The following is a 27,823-nucleotide window of genomic DNA, read 5'->3' as shown; positions in this document are numbered from 1 at the left end:
GACGCTTTTGTCTCGTTCCCTCCCGCCTCTAGCTCCGCGCTCCACAGTAAAAAGGCCCGGGCCGAAACTGAGGCGGGGAAGAGGCGTGAGGCAGGCCGCGCAAGTGCTCATTGGCTCTCGGCAGCCCTCGTGACACGAAACCCCGCAGCCTGATTCGCTGCCTCGGGGTGAAGGGGGGCTCTCGCGCTCCTCTTTCTTGCTCGAAAGGCCGGTTCGCTGGGATGCTCCTCACTTGGGAAGGGAGGAAAATAGAAGGCGGCTCATGAGGGGCTGGCGAGGGGCTTCGCGGTAAGGTGTCCGGTAAGTGTGTCTGTTTGCGTTGCCCCCTCCCCCTCCCCGCTTCAGCGCTCTGTTTTCCTTGGCGACGAAACGGGAGGGAGGTCTCAGGCAGACGACCCCCCCTTCTCTTCGAGAGAAGGCGCATGCGCGTGAAGAGCGTCCGGCTCGCGCTCGTTCGGAGTGGCGGTTGCGGTCAGTAACGGTCGTCCTCTGACGTCGTCCGCGTTCCATCAGCGCTCCCCCCCCTTTGCCCTCTCCCCGCGCAGGATGGCGGGTGGGAGTAAATGTGGACGAACCTCCCTTGACAGAGGCAGTCTACCTCGGGATCCCTATGGAGGCAAAGGAGGCTGTGTGCTGGCCGGGCCCTTATTGTGACACCCCCTCCCCAACCCCCACGTCACTGAGGCGTCAGGCTGGACCAGTTGGCCTTAACTGGGTAAAGCAGTTCTTACGCAAAATACAAAGGGCAGCACAATTATCTTTTTTACAGGTGTGTAGGAGGGGAATTCCAGCAGGTGCAGCTTCCTTCACCTCTGTGTCAAGCAAGCTGAAGCTTGTCGAAACGTATTATTTGCTGGAGTCCTGTGTGGTCATAACTTGGGGGGTTGAAGCGCCATAATTCCTAAGCTGTGACACCCCCACTCCCCTAAAACAGTAGCCACAACCCACCCACAATGTTATCACCGCCCTTCTGCTAAGGGGTAACCTGTCATGTCTGCTGCTCACCTGAGATCCAGATACAAGCAGCTGTTGAAGCAGCAGGTGGAAAAGAGCTGGCACACCCATTGCTGGTGTTTAAGGGGAATTACCTATGTAATCAAGGACTTGCTGATCCTCTGAGCAGACTGCCATCCTCCCTGCTGTAATGCAGTATCTCGTACTGAACTCAGTGGGATTGCAAAGTAAATGAGCATGAATTGGTCAGAAAGAGTCACAGGCTTGTGAGAATGCTGCAAGGCCATTGTGTTACCTGCATTGTGTGCTTTTTGTTGCATGTCACAAGAAGCCGCCACCTCCTCCCCTCTATTGCTCATTTTTGGATCTGGTGACTATTAACCCTCTTTTAGAGAAAAAAACAAAATAGGAGATACATATCTTAGCAAATCCTATTGGTAAAGGAAAGTGTAGGCCTTTAACACAAAACCTTTGCTGTACAGAATGCAAAGTTGCTTGCAAATACATGATTTCTTTAAAAAAAGCTCCTTAAATGTATCATACCATTGATCAGAAGTTTGTTATATTGTATATTGCTCAAATAATACAGAATCCCAAGATTCTGTTCTGTGTATTTTTATCCACTATGGTTATTAAGCTGTTAAAAAAATATACGAAGGATGAACTCAGAGAGAAATGTTCACCCACAAATCACAAGCTGTTGTCTGATTTTTATTTTTATTTTTGAATGGGTTTTCGTTACACCTTACTCTTTATCAACATGGAATAAGGGGAAGAGTGGAAGAGAGGGACACACACAAAATACCCAACTTTTTATGTGAAGCCATAAGGATGGGATGGAAAACCTTTGGCTATCTCATCCAGAGCTGGTCACTGGACATACAAGCTGGGACTGATGGAAGGTGTAGTTCAGCAACACCTTTAGTTCTGCAATGTCTGTCTTGAATCAAGTCTAGATGCAGACCTTGGCTTAAGGCTTCAACACTGGGCCAACACCACATTGCCCCTGCCCTCTGTATTATGTAACATCCAGCCTGATGAAGCATTCTCAATAACTTGGAAGCGGCCCTCACTATTTTGTGACTTTTTGATTCTCCCTGAAGATATTGCCACACAGGATTTTGAAGAGGAATATTTACATGTTTTCCATATAGTTTCTCCTTCACACCTACTAAACTTAAACAGTGTTTCTCTACGTGTCTAGACACAAATTAATGACATTTCCCCTCCTAGTGCAACATACTATGTTATTACTGGTGGTAATTCTTACCTGTAAAGCTCTTAATAGCTTGGGCCCTTTTGGCTGCGCCTTCTTCAGTATGACCTTCCTCCTTGCTGCTAATGTAGGGCTGGGGAACCAGGTTGTTGGTTGATAATTCTCATAATCCCTGACCAAGCTGGCTGAGGCTGATGGGAATTGGAGTCTGAACATTTGGAGGGCCAGAGATTCCCAACAACTACAATAAGTTCTGCTTCATCTCACAAGGTTAAACTTCTGAGGTTGTTGAACAAGGCCTCTTGCATCGTAGAACCAGTGACTTTAAAATTTCCTCCCTGGGAGATGTCCACTTGAGCCTAAATCTTTTATAGGCCTACTTGTTTAGACAGCATTGAAGATTAATGGTGGCAAGTATATATCAGGGATGTCCAACAGGTTGATCGGGATCGACTGGTTGATCCCTGGGAGGTTTTGGTAGATCGCGGTAGATCTCTGGCTCCTCCATCCGGCCCTGCCCCCGCGCCCGCCCCCCGTCCTCTAGATTGCTAGAACGGAAGATGGACTGTCTCCTTAGTGATTTATTGGTGAGTCCCTGTTTTCATTTTTTAGACCTGACCACCCCCCCAAAAAAAGGGACGTTTCTCCCTAAAAAAAGCTCATCAGCTTTTACCTGAACCCCCTCCCCAAAGGGGTACATCACTGCCAGATTTTAATCATGTGAGTAGAGTAGTCTCTTGGAAGTTGGACATCCCTGGTATATATAATTTCGAGTGCTTCCTGGGGGGAAATGCAGCGAAGTGGGGGTGGACTTCAAAAGCAACACAGTGAGCAAATTGAGTATGTTCAGTGGATGTGGAATGCTGGTGGCAGTTTAGGGATAGGAGAAACAGAAACCTAGGAAATGGGGAGTTGAACAGAGTATCCTGGAACAGGTAGCCTGTCAGGAATTCTAAACACTTCACTATACATGTTGTTGCAGGTTCCGCTTCTAATCAAGAAATATTATTGTATTATATTATTAGAATAGAATAAAACATACAATATTACATATTATATTATTAAGTAACGTTATATCAAGTTAATACTAAGAAAGAAAAAGTGTCTTAAATTAGCAGAATGTCTGTGAAATATTTGTTTTATTTGCTCTGGAGTAAATTGCAGTATAGGGACGCGGGTGGCGCTGTGGGTAAAACCTCAGCGCCTAGGACTTGCCGATCGCATGGTCGGCTGTTCGAATCCCCGCGGCGGGGTGCGCTCCCGTCATTCGGTCCCAGCGCCTGCCAACCTAGCAGTTCAAAAGCACCCCCGGGTGCAAGTAGATAAATAGGGACCGCTTACCAGCGGGAAGGTAAACAGCGTTCCGTGTGCTGTGCTGGCTCGCCAGATGCAGCTTGTCACGCTGGCCACGTGACCCGGAAGTGTCTGAGATGAGCGCACAACCCTAGAGTCTGGCAAGACTGGCCCGTACGGGCAGGGGTACCTTTACCTTTACCTTTAAATTGCAGTATGGGATACACGAACCGTTTTCTTGACTGCTTTCTTTTGTCATTTTCCTTACAGGACTCTGCTATGGCGAATAAGCTTTATGTGACTTTTCTTTTCATATACTTGTTTTCTGAAACTCGCCACCATGGCTTGGAATCAACCACTATTTCACAAACTACGGAGAACCTTATACCTGAGAAGTCAGCTGGTATCAATGTTGATTTGGCCACGCTTATGCAGAGGCATCACCTTCAGGAACTCTTCTCTCGTTATGGGGAGAACAATACATTGACTATAGAAGGGTTTAGAAAACTTCTACGGAGTATGGGCATTGAGAAGGTGAAAAGAATTTCCCAAGAAAATGAGCACCACCGCCACCACCATAATCATGTTACCCTCAGTACAAATTCTGAGAAAATAGGTTGCCCTAGTGACGAACCTGTCGGTGGAAGCAAAACTCATTTGAATAATTGGGCAAAGGATTTGTCTAGCAAACAGAATACAGAACACCAGCAGGGCTCTGTGAATAGCAAGAGTACAACGGTTGCTATAGCTGCATCCACCTACACCACGACCACAGAAGGCGATCCTTTGATACAGCATTCAGAAACTGCAGAATTGAAGTCTACACGTATAGGCCTTGCCAACCCCAATCCTAACATTGTTCTAGAAAGCAGCAATGTGAGTTCACTTGTAAATGGAAAAACAAATGAATCGCTTGTTTTCGTGAGGGAATCAGAAAGAGGAAGTTACATGTATTCGAAAATAAGAAAAATTACACAAGAGGTATTTGGAGATCGTTTTTTATTGAAAGGAAAGTTGTGATGTTTGGTAGCGTTGTATTCCTTATTCTTTATGAGCACTTTTTTGACCACATTTTCCACTTCATAGAATTGCTGTATAAGGGTCAAGAGCTATGAAACTGAAAAAAGGAGGCCGCTTCTGAATTTTAGTATAACTCCTGTTCAAGTCTTGAACTTGAACCTTGTCAGGGGCATTTGGGTTGGGGCCGCTGAAAACCTTGGGGACAGGGCACTTTTAAGTTAACACTTTTTATTATATACAGATTTATCTCCCCCTTCAGAACAGCACAAAATGTTCTTCCCCTCCTGTTTTTAACCTTATAGCAACCTTGTGAGGGAGCTTAGGTTAAGAGACATTGACATGCCCCAGCTTTGTGGTTGATGGGTCTATTTGTTCCTAGCGTTTTGCTATGCTACAGTATAAAGGTAAAGGGACTGCTGACCATTAGGTCCAGTCGTGGCCGACTCTGGGGTTGCGGCGCTCATCTCACTTTATTGGACGAGGGAGCTGGCGTACAGCTTCTGGGTCATGTGGCCAGCATGACTAAGCCGCTTCTGGCAAACCAGAGCAGCGCACGGAAACACCGTTTACCTTCCTGCTGGAGTGGTACCTATTTATCTACTTGCACTTTGACGTGCTTTCGAACTGCTAGGTGGGCAGGAGCAGGGACCAAGCAACGGGAGCTCACCCTGTCACAGGGATTCGAACCACCAACCTTCTGATCTGCAAGTCCAAGGCTCTGTGGTTTAACCCACAGCGCCACCCGCGACCCTATGCTACAGTATAGTGCCTACTTTATTGAGAGATGCTACAGTATAGTGGCTCACAATAAAGTAGAATGCATTTCTAAACATGCATTCTATTATTTAAGTGTAAGTGCATTTCTGTTAGTGTACCAGCAATCAGGGGTCTCATGGGTGTGCTGGCAGTGTGCTAATACCATATTCCAGTGGGCCAGGTCATATCTACTTTTGTGGCATCCGTTTTTTGGAAGAAGGAGTAGGCAAGCTGTCTAATTGTTCAGACAGGATGGAAAAGTAGTGAATTTGATTGTAGCCTTGCAAATAACTAAACACATTTTTCCAGGCCTCAACATTTTATTAGTCCAAAGTTTGTTTTAAAGTAATTTTTGACATATCTGCCACAAGGGGGAAAAGAATTTATTCTCTTCTACAATACTCTTCTCCACCTCGTATTGAAATAATTTTTATTCACTATCTGGTAAGTGGCTATTTAAAAGCTTAGTTTAAGTATATTCTCCTTTTTTCTACCAATGTTGTTACCTTTAGTTGACATTAAATTTCAAGCCATATTTTTAGAATTCCAATGATTTTAATTTTCGTCTTCATCATTAAAAACATTTTTGATTTACTGTCCACTGCTTATAAAAATTCCCTTCTTTAATCAAGTTGTCTGGATAAGTTCTTAATTGGAATGCCATCAAATAAACCTATGTTATGAAACCCTTTGGCCTCTCTGTAGCTGGCCTATCAAAATAATTTCTACCTAACTTGTTCCTTTGTACCCAGTTCTTTAGTATTTTTGGTATAAAAATGTCAAACTTACATCTCCTTAGGTTGATGGGGGTGGCATGCACCTGTGCCATATTGTGCATTATTTTAAAAAACCCACCTGTTTCAACAGCAGATTGCTGTGTGTTTTGGGTTTTTAAGTGGTGGCATGGAGAAATCAAATCAGAGAATTAGTTGCACATTTCTTTTGAATTTTTGCGTATAAATACATTTGTTACTACCCTATATATATGACAAATTTTGTTCAGTTTTGCCTGTTTGTGATTTTTTTGCTTTTTTTGGTATAGCACTTGAATCTTTCCAGTTAAGTTCAGAGGAGAGATCGTTTAAAATTAATCTCCCAACATTTATGTATGCATTTTCCTGAAATGTGTTTGTCTCTTTTATAGTGCTTCAATGCTTCAAAACTGATGCTTTCTCATGGAATAAGTACAAGAGTTCCATTGACAGCCATAGAATTTAGCTATATTTGCCCTGCTATCGTTAACCAGATTGATGGCAGATATTGTGTAATTCATGCAACAAGTGAAAAGACAGAAACACCTCCAAAAACTTATTCATTGCAAGTAGGTACGTTTGTTGGTGAAGTGAAACATTTCCTATTTAATCTCCTCTTTGATGCTGTACTTAAAGCAAAATATTGAACAATAATTTGTTTTGGATGATTCTGCTATCTTAAAGTTTTTGTGATTTTGTTTTGAAGGGCAAGAAACCTCAAGCAAGGGACGCAATACCTGTTTTTATTTAGGTGAACTAGTGTTCACAATGAAGCATGCAATCTTTTGTGTTACATAGAAATTATTCCTCCCACTGAGTGTTTTAGGAAATAAAACTTCCCTCCCTGACATAAGGTGGAAGAAATTGGTTACTCAAGAAAGCAACCTGTTTTTTCTTCTTTTCAGCTTGGATCGGTGGATTTATATCCATTTCTATCATCAGTTTCCTTTCGTTACTGGGTGTTATACTGGTCCCTCTTATGAATCGTGTATTTTTCAAGTTCCTTCTAAGTTTCCTTGTAGCATTAGCAGTTGGTACCCTAAGTGGAGACGCTCTTTTACATCTTCTTCCACATGTAAGTATCTTCTTTTTCATTGTATTTACTAGGCATGAGTCACTTTGGGACATAGTACTACAGTGGTACCTCTGGTTATGAGCTCCACTAACCTGGAAGTAGCTGCTCCTGGTTGCGAACTTTGCCCCAGGATGTGAACGGAAATTGTGCACCAGAGGCACACGCGCACGCAGCGGGAAAGCCTCAGGATAAGAATGGTTTCAGCTTAAGAATGCACCTCCGGAATGAATTAAGTTTGTAACCAGAGGTACCACTGTACTGTTAATATGATCAGGAAATGTCTGTAATTGCACCATAATAATCCTACTTGTGGCACACCTCAGTATAATAAAGTTTTTAATTTAACAACTCAGTTTCCACATCAAACTACTCTGTGGTGTATTTTTCCTTACAGCCTTAGAGCCAAACTAAGCATTACATTAATTTAATGAATGCATGCAATATATGCATTTTCTAAAATGTAAATAACTAGAGATTGAAAGGGAGCAGCACTGGGGGACCTGAGAAAGTAGAAAAGAGGAGTTTAACCACAGCCACCCTACTGTGGTTCTGGTGAAAAGCCATCATTCCCTACCAATGCAAATTAACAGCTTCGGGTGGGAAAGAATAATCACTGGGGTCATGGCAGGTGAGGAGACGGGGAAACTTGCCCATTGTCCCAATACTGTTCAACACTGCCTAATGCTGCCTCTGCTCTAGCTCTGCTATTAAGTACATATGCTATTAGGTTAATTAGAGTAATTAATAAGTGCCGTGCTGAATCAGACTGAAGGCAAATCTAGTTTAGTATCCTGAACTAGGATGCTTTTGGGAATGCCACAGGTAGGATTTGGTAATCCAGTTTGTGCCCAGCTGTAAATGTTTGCTTGCTACTGTAGCAGTTTATAAGATCCAACTATAAATCTGCCAAAACAAATCCTTTTGTGCCATAGCTGTGCTACTGTAGCTGAAATTCCTCCTTGTTTCAACTGAGTATAAAATCTATAGAACCCAAGGCCATCACTGTGATCTGAAGATCTGGCATTGCTAACATAAGAAGAGACACTGATAGCACAATGCTTTGGCATTATACAGATAGAATGCTCAGTGCAGCACAGCAGCTAAGCCAAGTTTTGTCTTAACCTGGGATTGTTGTTAAGAAGCTAAACAACAAGCTTCTTGGGAGTCTGCATGTTTGCACTAAGCCACGAGTTGGCTTAGTGTTGCATGCAAACACGGCCATAATACCATGAGATGTTATGATATGGGAAACAGGAAGCTTCCTTATACTGAGTCAGACTGTTAGTTCAGCTAGCTCGGTACTGTTTACACTGCCTTGCAGTGGCTCTCTGGGGTTTCAGACAAGGCTTCTCTCTCAGCTGTACCTGGAGATGCCAGGGATTGCTGCTGCGACCTGCATTCAGAGCACATACATTGTCACTGAGCTGTGACCCTTCCTCATACCACTTCAGACTAAGGTAAGCTTTTTCATTTTTTAATGCTCCTCTTTGTGAACATTCCATGCAAATAAAACTAATGAACGAGCCTAGAACCTCTGATGTGCAATTATTATTTGCAGGGAGCTGTTTTTACAGGAGGAAGCATTTGAAACTGGTGCTCTTCTTTTAGTCTGAAGTGGTACAGTCCACTCTACCCCCTTTGAGATCCAAGCCTTCCGCATGTGTAACCCAGGCTTTAATCAGTGTCACTTTTCATCAAATCAGGCATAGGTTCAACTGCTGAAACTGAGATATGAAAGCTAGGAGCTAAATGCCACTTAAACTTAGGTTATGGGCTCAACAATGGAATGTCTAGGCACACTTTTTTATAACAAGAATACAAAGCTGAAAATGAATGAACCTGCAGCTAAAATCTTACTTTCATTTTTCAAATGGTCTACTCCTCATCTGAAGACTGCAAAAAACAAAGCCATGCTTCCCCTGCACACCCCCCATATATTCTTAAGAGGGTCTCTTCTCCAGTCTCCAGAGAATGGCTGAAAGTGGGGAGGCAGAAAAAGGTCCTCTTTTCCTTCCACTGTGCAGTTTTAATCTGAATTTTTAGGCTCGGAAACTGCTCGCACTAATGAAATTCCCTGTCACAAATTCCCTAGAACAATGGGAGTTTCGAACGCTGCCGCAGATACTCCTCCCAGACTTTGAAATAAACTGATGCTGGCAGACTCTTCCACTCCCCACGTCTTGTTGTTGTGTATGGAAAGGTGTCTGAAGTAATTTCCCCCCCTTCTTTCCCCCCAACTTTTAGTCTCATGGAAGTCATCATCATCATGAGAAACCGTTATTGGAACACAATAAAGACCCCACTTTAAAGCATCTTGTTTTTCAAAGTGCAGAAGACAGTGCTAACTTGGATTCTACGTGGAAGGGCCTCACAGCCCTTGGTGGATTATATTTTATGTTTCTTGTTGAGCACCTGATCACACTAATTAAACAGTTTAAAGACAAGAAGAAAAAGGTAGAGAAATCATGTATTGAAAAGTGAATTTAAGTTTTTCTGTGTCCAAATCTTAAGGGATGGTTTACACAAAGCTTGAACAGTATAAGCGGTCCTTGGTGAGGGAGCAAAAGCACTTAGATGAATTGCAGCACTGTGGAGGGAGAGTTTTAAAAAATAAAATTGTGTTGAAAGGGTTTAAAAGTTGATGGGATAAGTAGTGAATCAGAATTGGTTGAAATGTTTCATTTAGACTTGAAACTTTTAATAGTGAGCAAAATGACTTGAGTTGCTTGTTGTGAATTTTATCACTTATGTGCAGTTTCTTTCCTGTATTTCAACTTCTGATTTTCTTAATCAATTTCATGTTTTTATTAATAATAGTCTACGAGATATATAGCGTTCAAGATGTGTACCTAAAATGTTAATAACTTAGTGTATTTCTTCAGAAAAAAAATGAAGATGATGAAGCAGAAATCAAGAAGCAACTATCTAAATATGACTCTCAGCTTTCAACAAATGAAGAAAAAATAGACACAGATGATAGTAAGTTTTAATAAATGTTGTACAGCATTGTCATTCAAAACGTTATGGGTTCTTCTTTGTGTTTCCATGCAGCCAAATTGGTATCTAAGTGTATTGTGCATTTTTCTACACATATAGCTAAAAGGTCTGATGAAGCACCCTTTTTTGCTACAATGGTACCTCAGGTTACAGACTCCGCTAACCCAGAAATAGTACCTCAGGTTAAGAACTTTGCTTCAGGATGAGAACAGAAATCGCACGGCAGCAGCAGGAGGCCCCATTAGCTAAAGTGGTACCTCAGGTTAAGAACGGACCTCCGGAACGAATTAAGTTCTTCACCTGAGGTACCACTGTACTTCAGTACAGTGGTGCCTCGCAAGACGAAAAGAATCTGTTCCGTGATTCTCTTCGTCTAGCGGTTTTTTCGTCTTGCGAAGCAACCCTATTAGCGGCTAAGCGGATTAGCGTTATTAGCGGTTTAGTGGCTATTAAAGGCTTAGTGGCTTAACTGCTAAAAGGCTATTAGCGGCTTAGAAAAAGGGGGGGGAGCGGGAAAAAAATCGCAAGGCGTTTCGTCTTGCGAAGCAAGCCCATAGGGAAAATCGTCTTGCGAAGCAACTCAAAAACGGAAAACCCTTTCGTCTAGCGGGTTTTCCATCTTGCGAGGCATTCGTCTTGCGGGACACCACTGTATATTCATATAATCTAAGATGCTCTGGAAATGGCTACAAAAGTTGACACTAACCTATAGCTTATATGAGCAGTATGAATATGCATTCTTAGAATGTCCCTTTCTAGTAGGGTTCACTGTATGGAATAGATCTTATTATCCAAGAGCAATTTCTCATCGATACAAGATGATGTTTATACTGTATCTTTTACTAATCCATTATCCCATTGCATAGAATCATAATACTTCACTTTATCTGCTTTTCAAAGCAGGAAAGAATAACAATTCACTTCTGACATGTAGCTGCTGCTTAAGGTTTGAACAGCTTGTGGAATTGCTTATTTAAGTTATCTATTAAAGCTGTTTCTAACAGCCCAGTTTTCAAATGCTGTTATGCTTGGTTTTCTGCAAGGGAGCACTTTCATACTGCCTTACCAGCATAATTTAACATTTATTTCTTAATTATACGTTCTATTTTTGTGCAATTTGGAAATTTAGGAACCACTTTTCTGGGTGGTTAATAGTGCGACACTGAGTATTGCATCAGTTGACTTTTTAAATAGGAGCCTGGAATGGGGTGGGGGGCGGAAGCAAATGGGTAAGCAATGGTTTCAAGTTTAAATGTGTTTTTCATAGTGATAATTTTCCTAGTATTTGTATAAGACCAAGAACTTATTTTCACTTGTCTAATTATGTTATGAATTCTGTTGTCAAAGTAAAATGGGGCTAGCCGAGCATAAGCCCGCAATATTATCTTGTTCAGCACGTCCACTCCAGTAGAGTAAAATACTTCATTGGGCTCCAAATAGGGAAGGTAATTTGAAGATGGAAAGTGTCTTGGCTCAGGGTGGTATGGAGAAATTTCTCACCTGGCTCATTTATGGAATCATCCCCTAGTAACTGAAATCCATTTCTGTAGTCATAAGCAGCACACCTTCTAGCCTTCAGCTCTGCAGAAAAGGCAAGGTGGCAGGTTGTACATCAGGGTTGCACATTTCTTTGAATTTCTTAATACAAGCCTATATACGTGAAGCATTGCAACAAGAAAATGTGGCTGGCAGAAGATGCTTATAAAAATGGATCTGAAATTAATGTGTTTCACACACATCTCTTTCAAGACCCATGGTTATAGAAATATCTAAAACTAGAATGGGTAATATGTGGCACTCCAGATATTTATGGATTCTCATCTCCTATCAGTCCCAATCTACATGACAAATGACCAGGAGAAAGAAGGCAGGTGACAGATTTCCCATCTCTGACATAAAATATTTTATGAGTAAGATATTCAAGTAGGGATGCGGGTGGCACTGTGGGTAAAACCTCAGCACCTAGGACTTGCCGATCGTATGGTCGGCGGTTCGAATCCCCGCGGTGGGGTGAGCTCCCGTCGTTTGGTCCCAGCTCCTGCCCACCTAGCAGTTCGAAAGCACTCTTAAGTGCAAGTAGATAAATAGGTACCGCTTTATAGCGGGAAGGTAAACGGCGGGAAGGTAAATGGTGCAGGCTCACCAGAGCAGCTTCGTCACGCTGGCCACGTGACCCGGAAGTGTCTGCGGACAGCGCTGGCTCCCGGCCTCTTAAGCGAGATGAGCACGCAACCCCAGAGTCGGACACGACTGGCCCATACGGGCAGGGGTACCTTTACCTTTACCTTTAAGATATTCAAGTACCGAAAATGTTGCAGTAGGCAAAAGTGTTCTGACAGTTCTGTTGCGTCTTTTTGTTTTGAGAATGTAATCTGCTTTTCCTGTGTTTCACAAAGGGCCAGAAGCTTACTTGGGGGCACATTCACAAGAGCCTTCGAACTTCATCTCCCAGAAGCCAGTAGTACAAGAAGAAGAAGAAGTTATGATAGCTCACCAGGAGCCTGCTGACCATGAATATGCATCCAGGGGGTGTAGAAATAAATGCCATTCACATTTACATGACACCCTAGGACAGTCGGATCATCTCAGTCATCATCACCATGATTACCATCATATTTTGCATCACCATCACCATCAGAACCATCATCCACATAGCCATAGCCAGCGCTACTCACGTGAAGAACTGAAAGATGCTGGTATAGCTACTCTAGCCTGGATGGTAATTATGGGTGATGGACTACATAACTTCAGTGATGGCCTCGCAATTGGTTAGTGTATCTTGTTGTTTTTTCTTGATTAGTCCCATACATATTGGTGGCCGATCCAATTCTTTTCTGTGCTGTTACCTCTTCATTTCTGGTATTAGTATAAAAGCAGAAAGGCAGAAGCCTTGTTGTCTGTTGTTGCAGAAGGCAGGGCTTCTTTTAATGGGTTTAAAAGGAGGGTAAATGATGGTGGGACATTAGGAGAAACTTCTTAACAGAAAGAGCAGTTTGATAATGGGGATCAGTTACCTAGAGGTGTTGTGAACTCTCCAGTACTAGAAGTCTTAGGTCAGGCTTCCTCAACCTTGGACCTCCAGATGTTTTGAGACTACAATTCCCATCAACCCTGACCACTGGTCCTGCTAACCAGGGATCATGGGAGTTGTAGTCCCAAAACATCTGGAGGGCTGAGGTTGAGCCTGTCTTAGGCAGTGACATTGGACCCTAGGGGGTTGGACCAGATGGCTTAGAAGGCTCTTCTCATCTATGGTGGTCTTGACTAGTCTCCTCAAAATCCTGTCGTGTGTGAAGCTCACAGTACATTCCCTACCCAGTGGTGGATATACTGCAGATCCAAAGCGTGTTAAGGTTTATAGTGAGCTTCTTTAATCGAATGAGGTTAAAAGTACATACCATTTTCTGAGGATAGATTCTATAACAGCCATAGTTGAAAACTTTTTCAGTTTGAAGGCTGCATGCCAACAGTGGATGGAGCCAGGGGCAAAAGTGAGCAGAGCAACAGATGCTACTCTTAACTTAGTACCAGTGTTCGAAACTCCCATTGTTCTAAGCGCTTTTCGTGACAGGGAATTTCATTAGTGCAAGCAGTTTCTGAGCTCTGGGCGCAGTACTGCACCTAAGATTTCAGATTAAAACTGCAGAATGGAAGGAAAGGAGGACCTTTTTCCCCAACAACTCTCTGAAGACTGGAGAAGAGACCCTCTTAAGAATATTAGGGCGGTGGGCAGGGGAAGTAACTAGACCATGTGAAAAATGAATATAGGATTTTAGCTGCAGTTCATTCATTTTCAGCATTGTATTCTTGTTATAAAAAAGTGTGCCTAGACATTCCGTTGTTGCACCCATAACCTAGGTTTAAGGTGCCATTTAGCTCCTAGCTTTCATATCTCAGTTTCTAACACTGCTTTGTACAGTGGGCTACATTCCTGCTACATGAAAGGTACAGGCTTATACATACACATCTACATCCAGGCAAGCAAGCAGCCTTATCACAGTTTAAGGATGCATTCCAGCCAGGCAAAAGCACTCAAGGGGACATGGCCTGAGGCAAGTCCAAAGGGTGAGACTATAGATGCTTAGAGGGAGCATGGGAGGAAAAATCATCGCTGATTTACTCCTCTCCCAGTTCTGCTGTTGCTATGCTACCCAGAGCTAAGTTATGGCTTGGCTTAGCAGTAGCGCAAACTAGGTCATCATATATTTATATGTGGATGTAACTGCATTCTTCAAGCGAGATTGCTTCTCTTTAATTTTCTTTGTCTTCTCCTAGGGGCTGCTTTTACTGAAGGTTTATCTAGTGGCTTAAGCACTTCGGTTGCAGTCTTTTGTCATGAGTTACCACATGAACTGGGTAAGAGGGAACCAATTTTGGTTACTGGTAGGGTATTGTTTCTATGATCGATTGATCACTGTCACAGTTAAATTGAGGTATTTCATAGTATGTGTGAATAACAGTGATATCCTGTCCTCTTGGGCTCCTGTACAATAGACTGCTCAAAGGAAAGTGCTCTTTTTAAAAAGCACGACAATCAACTAAAACGTGGCTATCTAATATTGCTTCGTTTCAAGCAAATGAATTCTATCTTGCTTCCAGACCAACAAAGGAAACAAAATAGTGTGAATGATGCAAATACTTACTTTACACACCGTTGGCAGTGCACTTAATATGGCAATATGCATTGCTGAATGGGAGGTTTTTGACAATATATTGTCAATTTAATGCAAATTAGCTCAGCTTTTCTTGATGTTGTTTAACCAATTACATTAAGTTGTATTGAAGCATAGTGAAATGATACGAGTTTTCCACTGATTGAAAACACAGTAGATTCTAACTATAAAGAGCCATTGTGAGGACTCTTGAATAGTACTATTTCAGTTTAATGTAAACTTTATGAGCATGTCCCAGTCCATTTCCAGTAGAGTGGTGGAAAAAACCAAATACATTTCAAGTGTGTATACATATGCAGGATATTCATTGTGGCTGCTAAGATTGCTTGGCGCTCCTGTCCTCCAAAAGTTTTGACCACATTAAAAAACAAAAACAAAAGCAAATGAGATTTTAAGGCATAAAAATATTGCTTGGGAATCAGGGGAAATGAAGCAGTATGGTGGACTTTTAGTATGCTGACAAATCACCAAAAATGTTTTGTGTCTCTTGGCAGGAGATTTTGCTGTACTTCTCAAAGCTGGCATGACTGTCAAACAAGCTGTTCTTTATAATGCGCTTTCAGCTATGCTGGCCTATCTTGGAATGGCTACTGGGATACTCATTGGCCACTATGCAGACAATGTATCTATGTGGATTTTTGCACTTACGGCTGGGCTGTTTATGTATGTGGCCCTTGTTGATATGGTAAGTACTGTATATAAGTATCACTGGATATTGACAGCACTCTGGTATGAAATAGTTGCAGCAACAGAACTTTAATCAAAGATGATGCCAGTGTCTGAATTGCTGTACATAAGAGCCTTTCCTCATCAGGCAAAGGGTACATTTAGTTCGGCATCCTAGCAGTGGTTACTTAAATTCAGCCACAGAGACCTACAAGTACGACATGAAGGAACAGTCTGCTTGCTTCTATAGCTGACATAGCAGTCTTCTCTCATTGCCCCTAATAGCAAACTTAAAACAGGTCCACTGAGAAACAAGAGGAAAACTATCAGCATGCTTGGGGAACCCCACGCTTTGCAGAAATACAGCAGCTCCCCCATTCAAGCAGCCCAGTGAGGACACCAGGAGCCATGGCATGTTGAAGGATAGGGTGGATTGGGGTAAAATGGCTTGTTTGAGCTTCATAAGATAGCAGGGTTGTCTGGCTGGAACCCTGCACAAGAGCACTGCACAAGGTTAGAAATTGCACTAACCTGCACAAGGTTAGAAATTGGCAGTACACTGCAGTATTTTATAGCTGCTCTCATCTTCACAGAAGGGGAATTATTACCAACTTGAACAACTTAATGCCTCAGCATCAACATGTTCTTTCTATAGTATTCAGATTAATTTTGTTTCTCTCTCTCTCTCTCTTTTAAATTCAGGTGCCTGAAATGCTCCACAATGACGCTAGTGATCATGGATGTAGTCGCTGGGGGTATTTTCTGTTACAGAATGCTGGGATTTTGTTAGGTTTTGGTATTATGCTACTTATCTCTGTGTTTGAACATAAAATTGTGTTCAGCATAAACTTGTAATTTTCTTTCTTTCTTTCTTTCTTTCTTTCTTTCTTTCTTTCTTTCTTTCTTTCTTTTTACATTCCTGATACTGACATGGTACTGAAAACTAACTGTGGGCACTTTTTACCTCTTAATTGCCTCCTGATTAGGCCTTTTTAGTAGTGTTAACTGCTTGCATACATGGCAAGAATATAGTATGTAAAAAAGGTTTTTAAAAAAAGGTACCTTTACCAATATAGTATGTAGCACTATGGGGAAACTGGCATATTAAATAGCACACTTTGCCTAACATAGTCAAAGCTAAAACTGTAAGGGAAGTGTTTCTTTATTATTTTGAAAAGTTATTTAATATTGTAAGGATACTTAATAGCATGCAATGTGAGGTTTTGTCTTAGTCTTGTATATGTTAACAAAGTGATCCCAAAATGAAGTTGTATTGCTTTTGATGTAATATGATAGAGAAAAACCAAAAGCTGTCATTTTCATTCCTGCTATTGCAGGGGGAACAAGCACTCAGAGCATTCATGACCAATTATGCTACTGTAAACAAGTTTTCTAAAGAAGAGATTAAATATTTGGCTTACCATTAAAATTACATGCTCACTTGTGTTTATGTTCACAAAATTATTAACACTACAGTAAAAAGTTGTGAAATGTCCCACTTCAAGGCCTCAAATCTACATCGAGTCAAGATTCTACATCAAACAAATGCATGTAGTTTTAAAAATTGGAATGTGACAATATTTTTAAAAAGAGCTATGCTGTGTATTTAAGTGAAAGTTTTGACAGAATATAAAACCAGTGGGGGACAAAACAATTACCAGAGGTGGGTGCCTCACAATATTGGGAAGGTTATAAGGAATGAACTGCACAGACAAAAGAGCACAAAGAAGTAGGGGGAGACTGTAGAATTCTGCTCTGAACTGTATTGCGTGCACACTTAACAGTTCTAAGTTTAGTAGTGCCTGGGGCAGAGTGAATAGTTGAATCGGAACTGTTTTTTCACACCATACGTATGCTCAAAATAGAAACTAGTGTTGGAAAGAACATCTTTCACTTCCTAGAGAACTGGATTCTTAAGAGCTCGGTGGTATGAAAAGCATGTGTGCAACAGGCCTAAATCAGCTGCTAAGACGCATGTCATAGTTTGGATAGAGTAGCAGTTATCCTAATTCTATAATACTAACTTTTGCTACATATTTTACCAGGATAGCTTATGTGCACTTCAGACAAGAAGCTCCTTAAAATGTGTTTTGTTGCTGGTCCAACCTTGCTCATAAAGTTCCATATGATCTAGGTTAATGGATTATATCAACTTAGGTTGATAGCTCGGTCAGTAGAGCATGAGACTCTTAATAATGGGTTCGAGCCATTGGGCAAAAGATTGCTGCATTGAAGCAGGTTGGACTAAATTACCCTTGTGGTTCCTTCCAACTCTATGATTAAATTAATTTAAATATACTTTTTTGCTGATCTTCTCAGTTTTTAAAGAATTGTAGAGTAGGACTAGATGATCTTTTCCAACTCTTTGCTCAGTGCAGGATGCAGTTGAGGTATCCCTGGCATGTTCAACCTGTGCTTAAACACCTGGCAAAAAACAGATCTCATCACCTCCCGAGGCAGCCTATTCCATTGTTAAATGGCTTTTATGGACATGTTTCTCTTAAAGATAAGACGAAAACTGCTTCTCACCAGTTTCCCGGCATTGGTTTCAGACCCGGAGCAGCAGTTTCAGAAGATGTAGATTTCATTGGTACTATAGAACAGACCTGTTACTTCTGCAGAGCACTGTTACTTTCAGGCTTTCTCTGCAGGCAGAGCAGTTAGACTGATAAAGAGGAGAAGGTGCCAAGGTGCATATTCAATATAGATGCTGTTATGGTCTTCAGTCTCTTAAAAAAAAGTGACAGCTATTGAGCATTAGTTTGCTGCACAAAGCACTCTGATTTTATGTGTGTATGTAAGGCTGATAAAAGCATTTTTGAGATGATATTTGTGGATTTAGATACAGGATTTCTTTGTTCAAGTCCAGTACAATCCTTTCTACTGAACTGGATACCATCTAAAATTAAACGGATCGAAGCATTTGAAGAAATAAGCACAATACAGTGGTGCCTCGCAAGACGAAAATAATCCGTTCCGCGAGTCTCTTCGTCTAGCGGTTTTTTCGTCTTGCGAAGCAACCCTATTAGCGGCTTAGCGGATTAGTGCTATTAGCAGTTTAGCGGCTTAGCGGCTATTAAAGGCTTAGCGGCTTAGAAAAAGGGGGGGGGAGCGGAAAAAATAGCAAGACTCGCAAGACGTTTTCGTCTTGCGAAGCAAGCCCATAGGGAAATTCGTCTTGCGAAGCAACTCAAAAACGGAAAACCCTTTCGTCTAGCGGGTTTTTTGTCTTGCGAGGCATTCGTCTTGCGGGGCACCACTGTAATAGCTTTTGCAATAGTTTTTATAAGGTAAGTGATTGTTTTGGTCTAGAAAAGGGTGGTGTCTCCTACATCTTGGGCTATAATCTCTTTCCTGGCTATGGCTCCTGAGTCAGGTGAGCGCTCCCACCCCACTATGATTGATGTTTTGTCAAATAGTTTTCTGTTCAAAATAATGAAATTGGTGTATATCTATAGAACTAGTAGCCTGTCTTCATTCAACTAACAGTTGCTATTTAAATCCACCTCTACCATACTGGCTATTAATTTGTACATGTAGTGCTGCTTGCTTCAGTCAAGTTTTTGGGTACTAACTCTTCTTGTGTGGTGGCAGGAAGAGTAAAAAGAAAAGTTGCACAGTACTTCCTATCTGAATAACAGCACATCCAACATTGGGAACATCATAAAGAAGGGGTATGATGATGGATTTGAGGAAGGGAATTTTTCCTAACTGCCAGACTCCTTTTACATAAGAATCTCCTTCCTGCCTCTTTTTTTTTTTTTTTTTTTAAAGTCTGATGGGATGTTCATTTTGTCTGGTAACATCCTGACTTCTGCTATCAAAGTTACACAACCTTTCAGACCAGCTCTTGGGCAGGGAGAGAAACCTAAGAGGATATTTTGATTTAATTACCCAATCAAAAAGGGGACACAGAACTTTGAGAACCTTGTGAAACAGTTGATTACACAAGAATGTAGCTCAACCATGTCCTACGCATGGAGATTTTAGGATGGAATTCCAGGGAAATGCCTTTTAAAGCCAAATGTCAAAGTAGAAATAATTTTATTGGGGAGGGGGAAGTCATCTACCTTGGCTAGTAACATGTTGCCTGCTTGAGAACAGGTTTCAGAGTTTCTTGCAGAAGAGCTGTGCTGAGACACTACATCTTTGCAAGGTTTTTAGAAAAGAAAATACATAACTGCCAGGTGTTGTGTGATTATAAATCACACTCAGTGTGCATACCACTTAAATACATGAGCATTTTCCTTATGCATGCCTACATATTTTATTGCTTAGATTCACATTTTGTCACATCTAGAAGCTTATCCTCAGAACTGGAAATTTGACAGCACTGATTCAGAAGAGAAATAAGCTTCACACAAGAGGTGTCATTAACTCCAAGTTGTCATACTTTCAGGCACAAATGCTTCATGTAGATTCGCCCCAATGAGGTAAGTAATACGTTAATAAATAAGAATGCGCACATGCTGAATGCTTCTGGCATCACCACCCTGCTTTGTCAGGAAAGGGCTCTCCCATGTTCTAGAATTACTTTCGTAATATTAGAAGCTGGTGAATATTTTACTTACTGAGGCTGAATGTTAAGTAATTAGTCTGAGCTCGTTAATTCCATAATAGATTTTTTTTAAAATAGTTTTTGCTGAAACAATGTAGCTGTTCCTTATTTTTAAGCATGAAGTCCCATTTTAGAGCCACGGACTATCTGTGTTCAGATATTTGCAACTTGCCCATGAATCAGGAAAGTGTGTAGAGAAGCCTCCCACAAGCTGCTGCTGTTCATAAATTTTTTTGGAACTACAATTCCCATAATCGCTGAAAAGTCCATGGGACAACTGATGGGACTTGTAGTCAGAATATCTGGAGGACACCAGCTTGGGGAAGGATACAGGATATCCTTGCACATTCTTAGCAGGGGCACTTCAGTGAGAAACCCAGACTAATAGCTACTTCTGTGCACATTGGCTGAGAAGTGAACGTCACTGACTTGTAATGCGGACGATACCACGCAGCAGACTTAAAAATTAAAGGAAAACGTCATCTTGGTCATGGCATTGTAGAGTTGGAAGTGATATCGAGTGTCATCTAGTTCAACCCCTGCAATACAAGAAACTCCAATAAAGCATACGTGATAGGTGGCCATCCAACCTCTGCATGTGATAATACTTTGTGGAAAGTTACTAGAATGTGGGAAGTTTTATGGTTAAACCCCTTGACAGTTCAAGCTTCAAGGCCCCAAAATGTAGGTCCCTTCACAACCAGCAATGAGGTCTAGGTAACCAGTTGCCTTCTTCAATGGGGTTATGTTCCAGAACAGATCACCATGCCTTTGCAACATCTGTGCTACTGACTCTCAAGCGTTGGGATTGTTGAAATATATACAACATAGATCAAATTGAGTTGTGCGACTCAAATTGAGTCTACTAGACCCAAAACGTTTAAGCAATGTGGACTAAAGTCGCTGGGGGGGGGGGGGGGTCCCCTGCTGCGATTAGAGGCCCTGAAACTTAAGCTTCATTCATTAGTTTCATAGTGGATCCGCCACTGGTTTAAACACTTGACAGAATGGAGGCAACTCGACAACCCTCTGCCTCTTGGTTGGTTAGGTTGATCGATGGGAGGTGGCCAGGGAGTGATGAATAATAATAATATTATTAATTATTTATTATTTATTATTATTAATTAATAATAATTTATTTCTACCCTGCCCATCTGGCTGGGCTTCCCCAGCCACTCTGGGCGACTTCCAAAAAAATATTAAAATACCGTAATACATCAAACATTTAAAGCTTCCCTAAACAGGGCTGCCTTCAGATGTCTTCTAAAAGTCTGTTAGTTGTTGTTCTCTTTGACATCTGGTGGGAGGGCGTTCCACAGGGAGTGATGGAAGATAGAGATGTGAATTTTAAATATTTAACTAAAAGTCAAGCGGCCAGTGAACCCAGCCAGTGTTTGCTGTGATTTTGGGCAGCAACCGCAATCCTCCCGCAAAGGACGCAGCAAAGTTTTTGCTCACAAGCCTCGATTCTTATTTCGTGATTTTTTTGAGTTTTCGAGCACTTAAAAAATGCAGCGCGCCTGTATGTCAGCCAGTCAACGGAGAGCAATGCAGTTTTGGACGCAACTGAATTCTGAACCTGGGAGGGATCAGAGCTAGGAGTTTCTGTGCTGCATTTCCAAGTCAGAAACGCAAATCAACCTCAGTGCCCTCACCTGTCAACCTGCAATACGGATAACGGACTGCACTGCAAGGCTGTTGGTAAGCTATTTATTTCTCGGCCACAATTCAGAACGGTCTGCATTTGGCGTTAAAAATGTAGCATTGCCGGAGGTTTATTATTTCCCCTCCCACTAGCTTGGGTCTGGCCTAGCTTCCGCCTGACCGCAGCGACGCTAAAATCCCAATCTAAAAAAATAAATAAATTCAGCTCTATGGGGAAATCTGGCAGGTGCGAACCCGGAACCTCCTTATGGATGCACTGATCTATCCTTTTTTCCTATCTCTGCCGGGGGGGGGGGGGGATGACCGGGCGCGAGGCGGTTCCGGGTTGCCGCCCTTGGCTCCGCCCCCTCCGCTGCCGCCTCGGCGCGCGACGCCCGCGCGGTCCTAAAGGTGACCGTGTCTGCAGGTCCGGGACGGGCTCGTTTCCCTTGCGCTCTTGCCAATGGCGGCGGCGCCGTCCGGCGTGACGGAGCGCTACTTCACCCGCTGGTACAAACCCGGTAAAGTTGCAACAGCAGAAGCGGCGCGGAAGCTCTGTCTCGGGTCGGTGGCTCCCCGAGCGGCCTTTTCTCCGGGCTGCAACTCCAGCCCAAGGCAGAATTTGCAACCGTAAATGGGGGATTTGCAGCCATGGTTGGGGCTGGTGGGATTTTTATTTATTAAAATTTATGAAACCCCGCTTGATTGCAAACAAAGCAAAACACCAAACGGTTTGCAAATAGAGAAAATATGGATCCAGCGCGAAGGAGGGTTTGCAACAGAGATGGGGGTCGCATTTGCAGACATGATAAGGGGTGCTGGTGGGGGTTTATTTAAAATTTGTGTAACCCCGCTTGACTGGGGGGGGGGGGGGATAGCCTCTCCAAAGCAAAAAGATGAAACAATAAAATCGAGAAAAAATGGTAAGCCCTGCTTTAAAGTGTGGGAAAGTTAAAATACAAAAATAGATTAAAACTTCCTCGATTGAAGCATCTTGGGTAAAAGGTAAAGGGACCCCTGACCATTAGGTTCAATCGTGGCTGACTCTGGGGTTGCAGCGCTCATCTCGTTTTATTGGCCGAGGGAGCCGGCGTACAGCTTCCGGGTCATGTGGCCAGCATGATGAAGCTGCTTCTGGCAAACCAGAGCAGCACACAGAAACACCGTTTACCTTCCCGCTGGAGCGGTACCTATTTATCTACTTGCACTTTGACGTGCTTTTGAACTGCTAGGTGGGCAGGAGCAGGGACCGAGCAATGGAAGCTCACCCTGTCGTGGGGATTCGAACCGCCGACCTTCTGATCGGCAAGTCCTAGGCTCTGTGGTTTAACCCACAGCGCCACCCACGTCCTTTAGCATCTGGATAGGATTGCCTTAAAGGGGGGGGGGGGGTGTTTTTAAGCAGGCAGCAAAAAGGCTATGCAGCAAAGATGCCTGGCTCCATCTCAACAGGCAGGGAGTTCCAAAGTTCAGGCACTGCCGCACCATATGATAGAGTTCCACTCCCAACATCTGGAGGACTGAAAGTCCTCCATCCCTGCTTTACAGGATGCATAGACACATATGCACACTAGTCCAGTAGTAACTGACTCACTCTCTGATTTTCTAAGTCATTTTGGGTTGCCTCGGGCAAGAGAAAGCGGCTAACAAATTTAGTGAATAGGAATAGTAATTTCGGAACTGCAGCAGCACATAGCCTTGGGCTGGCCTCATCCAGACCCACCTCTCCCAAGGCCAATCCCTTTTACTCTGAAATGAAGACTTACATTGTGATCCCATGATTCCCATTATGTTACTGATCCCAGGGCAGGTTGCAGCATTAAAAACAATATAAGACGCCTAATGCCCATTCCGTGTTTGCAAGAACTTTAGTGTGGCAGTGCCTACACTTTGGAACTCCCTGCTTATTGAACTGAAGAACTTTTTGGCACCTGCTAAGAGCATTCCTTTTGGGGCCTACCTAGATGCTTACGAGGTTGCAGCAATTTTAATGTTTTAGTGTTTTAGCTTTTCTATGTTTTAAAGTTCGGTTGTGAATTTTTCTTGATTTTACTGTTTTACCGTTGGTAAATCGCTTTGAGGTTGTTGTTTTTTTTAACAATCATTTTTTAATAAATTATACGTTTTATAAAATTAAAAGCAAAAGGTTTGTAGCAAAACTGTATGCAACTGCATTTCTTGCAATTAATCCCCTCTCAACCAGGCTTTAGCCTTTCCACACTTCCTTGTTGTTGTTGCCTCCCCTGCTATAGAAACAAAAATGGTCAGCTTCTTGGCTCAAGAAGTGTGTTTACATAATTTCAACTAATTTCACCCAACCTCATCTCTGCATGTTTTTTTTGTCTGGAAAGTTATTTATTTGATGGTTAATCCCTCCTCCACAGATGTCAAAGGTAATCCGTGTGAGGACCATTGCATATTGCAGCATTCTAACAGGTAAGCCCATTTATTTACATGTTAACTTGGAACTGCTTTTGTGTTCAGTGGGCAGGGGGTCACTCCAAGTAAGTGAGCACAGGATTTGCTCAATAGCTCTTACTTATTAAGAGATTCTTGCCTCAACATTGAGGCAGTTGAGATTAGCTGCAGTCAGGCGCACATAAGGGATGGTGCAATTGATCTGTTGTATTGTTTTAAATAAGATGTGCATTAACTTACTTATTCGCAGGCAGCGCTGGACTGAGGCCTTTTGGGGCAAAAACTTGCTCTTATGAACAGAAGTGATAGGTTTACTACACATAAGAATTTTTGCAGCTTAATTTAGCTGGATACACCCTGTAGCTTTAAAATGTTTCCCTACCTAATTTTTGTACTGGTTATTTTTTGTACTTTTGGAAAACTGTTCTGGCTTCGTCAAAGTAATTCATCCATAATAAAGCGGGGCTTCCCAAAGCAATATAATTTACTGTATTCAGCAATTTCCCTAGCAGTTGGCTCTAGAGGAGAAGTCCAAGCAGTTCATTGTTCTAACCTCTTTTCTTGTAGAATCTGTGTTGTCACTCTCGCAGAGGCTCATCCTCTTCTTCAAAAAGGAAAATCTATTGAGAGGATTAGTTACCAGATCAGTGCCAACTGCAGCAGGCTGCAAAATAAAGTTTCTGGGAAGTCTAAACGGGTATGTCTCATTCCATTTTTTAACTTGGCTTTAGTGTGATTGTCTAGTAAGAATTCTTTTTTTAAAAAAACACCGATTCTGCTGGACTTAGAGGAGGAACAGTTTTTAAAATATTGTTATCTGTAAGGGGGTTATCGGTACTTACAGAGAGGGGTTAACATGGTATAGACTAAAATAGTATGTGACTATTGTTGGCAAATGTATTTATGAAGCTATTTTGTTTGAAAGAAGCCCATCTTCCCTCTTTTCCTAGTGACCTGCGCGGCTTGCTTCCTCTTGTGACTTAGGGGAGATTAGATTGCGTTAAGAAGAGGGTCTCTGCCTGTCGGTATGATCCATCATACTTGAATTCCCTCCCATATTCTTGCTAGAAGGAGAACAAGAGGGAGACCAGGCTGCCAGTTACTAAATGCCAGTTCAGGTTTACTGAAACAAAGTCAGGGCCTAGAGCCTAGAGCCAACTTTTTCAGCAGGGGGCCGGTCCACTGTCCCTCAGACCTTGTGGGGGCTGGACTATATTTTGAAAAAAAGAAGAAAATGAACGAATTCCTATGCCCCACAAATAACCCAGAGATGCATTTTAAATAAAAGGACACATTCTAATCATGTAAAAATACGCTGATTCCTGGATCGTCTGTGGGCCGGATTTAGAAGGCGATTGAGCTGGATTGCGCCCCCGGACCTTAATTTGCCTAAAAAGGTAAAGGTACCCCTGCCCGTACGGGCCAGTCTTGACAGACTCTAGGGTTGTGCGCCCATCTCACTCAAGAGGCCGGGGGCCAGCGCTGTCCGGAGAAACTTCCGGGTCACGTGGCCAGCGTGACGAAGCTGCTCTGGCTAGCCAGCACCAGCGCAGCACACGGAAACACCGTTTACCTTCCCGCTGGTAAGCGGTCCCTATTTATCTACTTGCACCCAGGGGTGCTTTCAAACTGCTAGGTTGGCAGGCGCTGGGACCGAACAACGGGAGCGCACCCCGCCACGGGGATTCGAACCGCCAACCTTTCGATCGGCAAGCCCTAGGTGCTGAGGCTTTTACCCACAGCGCCACCCGCGTCCCATTTGCCTACCCTTGCTCTAAACCTCCCTATCTTCTCACAAAACCCTCTCCAAACCACATCCTCCACCCGTCCTGCTCTGTTTCAACTTCACTTGTTTTGGCCTGGCTAGACTTTGTCCTTGAATTGTGGTGATGTCTTCTGCTTATCTTGAGAGGGGTGTGTGTGAAAACCTCTGAACCTCTGGAGCCAGAATGCAGCATACTGTACAAGGAATGAGACACATCCATTGCTGTTTTGTCTACTGTCTCCGCGAACCACAAGTTGCTTGCAGAGGCCACAGAAGACGCCCCCCCCCCCCATTTCTAATCCTGGTGTCAATTGACTTGGGCACCACTGTAAGCATTTCTCTGAAGGAGAAGGGTGTCCTCAGCAAAAATCATGCTATCATTCCTCCCCATCCCCAAGGCTTAATGTCAGGTTACAATAGATGTAAGTTTATACTGGCAGCCTAATGGGTTTCGTAAAGGACCCTGGCTCTGAACATGTGTTTCCTGGCATTCAGAATCTAATGCCTATCAGTTTTGTCCACATTAAGGAAGGAAAAGGCATCTTGCTTAATTTAGAAGTTTTTTGTTCAGAACAATAAAACAAGGTCCCTGGACTTTTACTGCTGGCAATGAAAGCTGTCAGGCTATTGCAGAGTTTCCTTTTCTCAGAGTCTTAATTTGTATAACCTCTGTTTCTCCCCAGGGTGCTCAGTTCCTAACAGAACTTTCCCCTTTGTGCCGAATTTTCTGCTCAGATGGAGAAGAGTATACCATATATAGGTAAGCAGGAGAGTTTTGTTTACCTTGCGTTGCTTCTACCATTCGAGAGTTTACTAAACTGGAAATTCTTTGCAGCTGTATAAGAGGGAGATTGATAGAGGTGAACGAAAACATTCTGGACAGTCCACCTTTGCTGCAAGCCAAGGTCAGAATTTTAAACTAGCTCTTAGCCCTTCTCTTCCTTCTGCATTCTCTCTCTTACTTTCTGTCTCACTTCTCATGTTTCCCCCTCTAGCCTTCCACAGATGGGTACATAGCAGTTGTGTTGCCGAAGTTTGAAGAAAGTAAAAGCGTAACTCAGGGACTTTTGACGCGGAAAGAATACGAAGATGTTTTGTCAAAACGCTTTAATTCCGTTTCTTGATAAGATGCACAGAATGAGAACTCATCATTTTACTAGCAGACGCATGAACTGAGCGAGACTGCTTCCAGTATACCCCACAATAAAGTGACATCACCGCTTTCGTACTTAACGTGGGAAGGAGAACTGAATAAAAACGCTTTGAGTTTCAAATAGCAACAGGTCTGAGAATTTGTTCTTTTTCAGCGCAAGCAAGCATTTTTTAAAAAAAGCACTGTGAAGGTTCTTTTATTAACGTCAACTTAGTACTTAAATCTCCAGTGATATCAGTGGAACTTCAAGAGAACTTAACTTTGACTGTGGCATTTAAAGGGGGAATGCCAAAATACAACCGTGTTTCCAGTATCAACAGAAGTTTTGTTTACCTATAGTTTATCAGTTCACCCTCTACTTTAATAAGTGAAGACTAAATTTTGACAGAGTGGCATCTATCTACCATTAACAAGTTTGTTATTTGGAAGAGTTTATTGTTCAAATGTACACCTGAGCGAAATATTGCGGATGGTAGCTAATGCAATGACTAGACACTCACTAGCTAATATGGCCTTTTCAGTCACATGGTAATTTGAGTGGGATGCTTAACTTTCTCCTCACTTGCCCCTTTTCTACACAACCAGCTTTTTGCCTCCGTTGAGAGTTCGGGACAGGACTGGCGTTGCAGAAGAAAAGAGGCAAGCAGGTGATAAGGACAGAAAATAAATGGCAGGGAAGCCCTTATTCCATACTTTGCACATCAGGGTAAAATGAGATTGGGAATTCTCTTTTTGCCATTAAAAGTCTTAATTTTTATCCTAAGGTAAGAGAATAAAAAGGAGAAATTAACCACAGCCACATCAGTCATTGCCTAAGTTTCTCAGGTTTGCAGGACTCTAAATAAGGGGTTGAATAATAGCGAGACTTCAGACCAGAGCACTT

At 42.5% G+C, this 27,823-nt stretch overlaps 2 protein-coding genes across 7 annotated transcripts; both read left to right on the top strand.

Annotated features, from left to right (window-relative positions):
* The first annotated feature begins 152 nt into the window (after positions 1–152).
* Positions 153–16,842, top strand: SLC39A6 (solute carrier family 39 member 6). Of its 5 annotated transcripts, none has more exons than XM_028737988.2 (10): positions 153–288; positions 3,734–4,444; positions 6,384–6,564; positions 6,897–7,066; positions 9,311–9,520; positions 9,949–10,045; positions 12,460–12,831; positions 14,339–14,419; positions 15,231–15,421; positions 16,105–16,842. In XM_028737988.2, exons 2-10 carry the CDS (start codon positions 3,743–3,745, stop codon positions 16,255–16,257), a joined length of 2,157 nt encoding a protein of 718 aa, XP_028593821.2. In that variant the 5' UTR covers positions 153–288; positions 3,734–3,742; the 3' UTR covers positions 16,258–16,842. The 5 variants fall into 5 exon arrangements, with proteins under 5 accessions (XP_028593821.2, XP_028593820.2, XP_028593823.2 ...); XM_028737987.2 differs by having other exon boundaries at positions 153–300; XM_028737990.2 differs by lacking the exon at positions 153–288 and adding an exon at positions 451–471.
* Positions 16,843–21,998: 5,156 nt separating this feature from the next.
* Positions 21,999–27,641, top strand: ABITRAM (actin binding transcription modulator). 2 transcript variants are annotated; one of them, XM_028737986.2, is made up of 6 exons: positions 21,999–22,125; positions 23,989–24,040; positions 24,590–24,719; positions 26,471–26,547; positions 26,623–26,692; positions 26,783–27,641. In XM_028737986.2, exons 1-6 carry the CDS (start codon positions 22,068–22,070, stop codon positions 26,909–26,911), a joined length of 516 nt encoding a protein of 171 aa, XP_028593819.2. In that variant the 5' UTR covers positions 21,999–22,067; the 3' UTR covers positions 26,912–27,641. The 2 variants fall into 2 exon arrangements, with proteins under 2 accessions (XP_028593819.2, XP_077789512.1); XM_077933386.1 differs by lacking the exon at positions 21,999–22,125 and adding an exon at positions 22,709–22,790.
* The last annotated feature ends 182 nt before the right edge of the window (positions 27,642–27,823 follow it).

Source organism: Podarcis muralis, chromosome 8, assembly GCF_964188315.1.
Source record: "Podarcis muralis chromosome 8, rPodMur119.hap1.1, whole genome shotgun sequence".
Classification (NCBI taxonomy): Eukaryota; Metazoa; Chordata; class Lepidosauria; order Squamata; family Lacertidae; genus Podarcis; species Podarcis muralis.
Note: the sequence above shows the minus strand (reverse complement) of the source record. Positions and strands in the feature narration are given on the sequence as shown.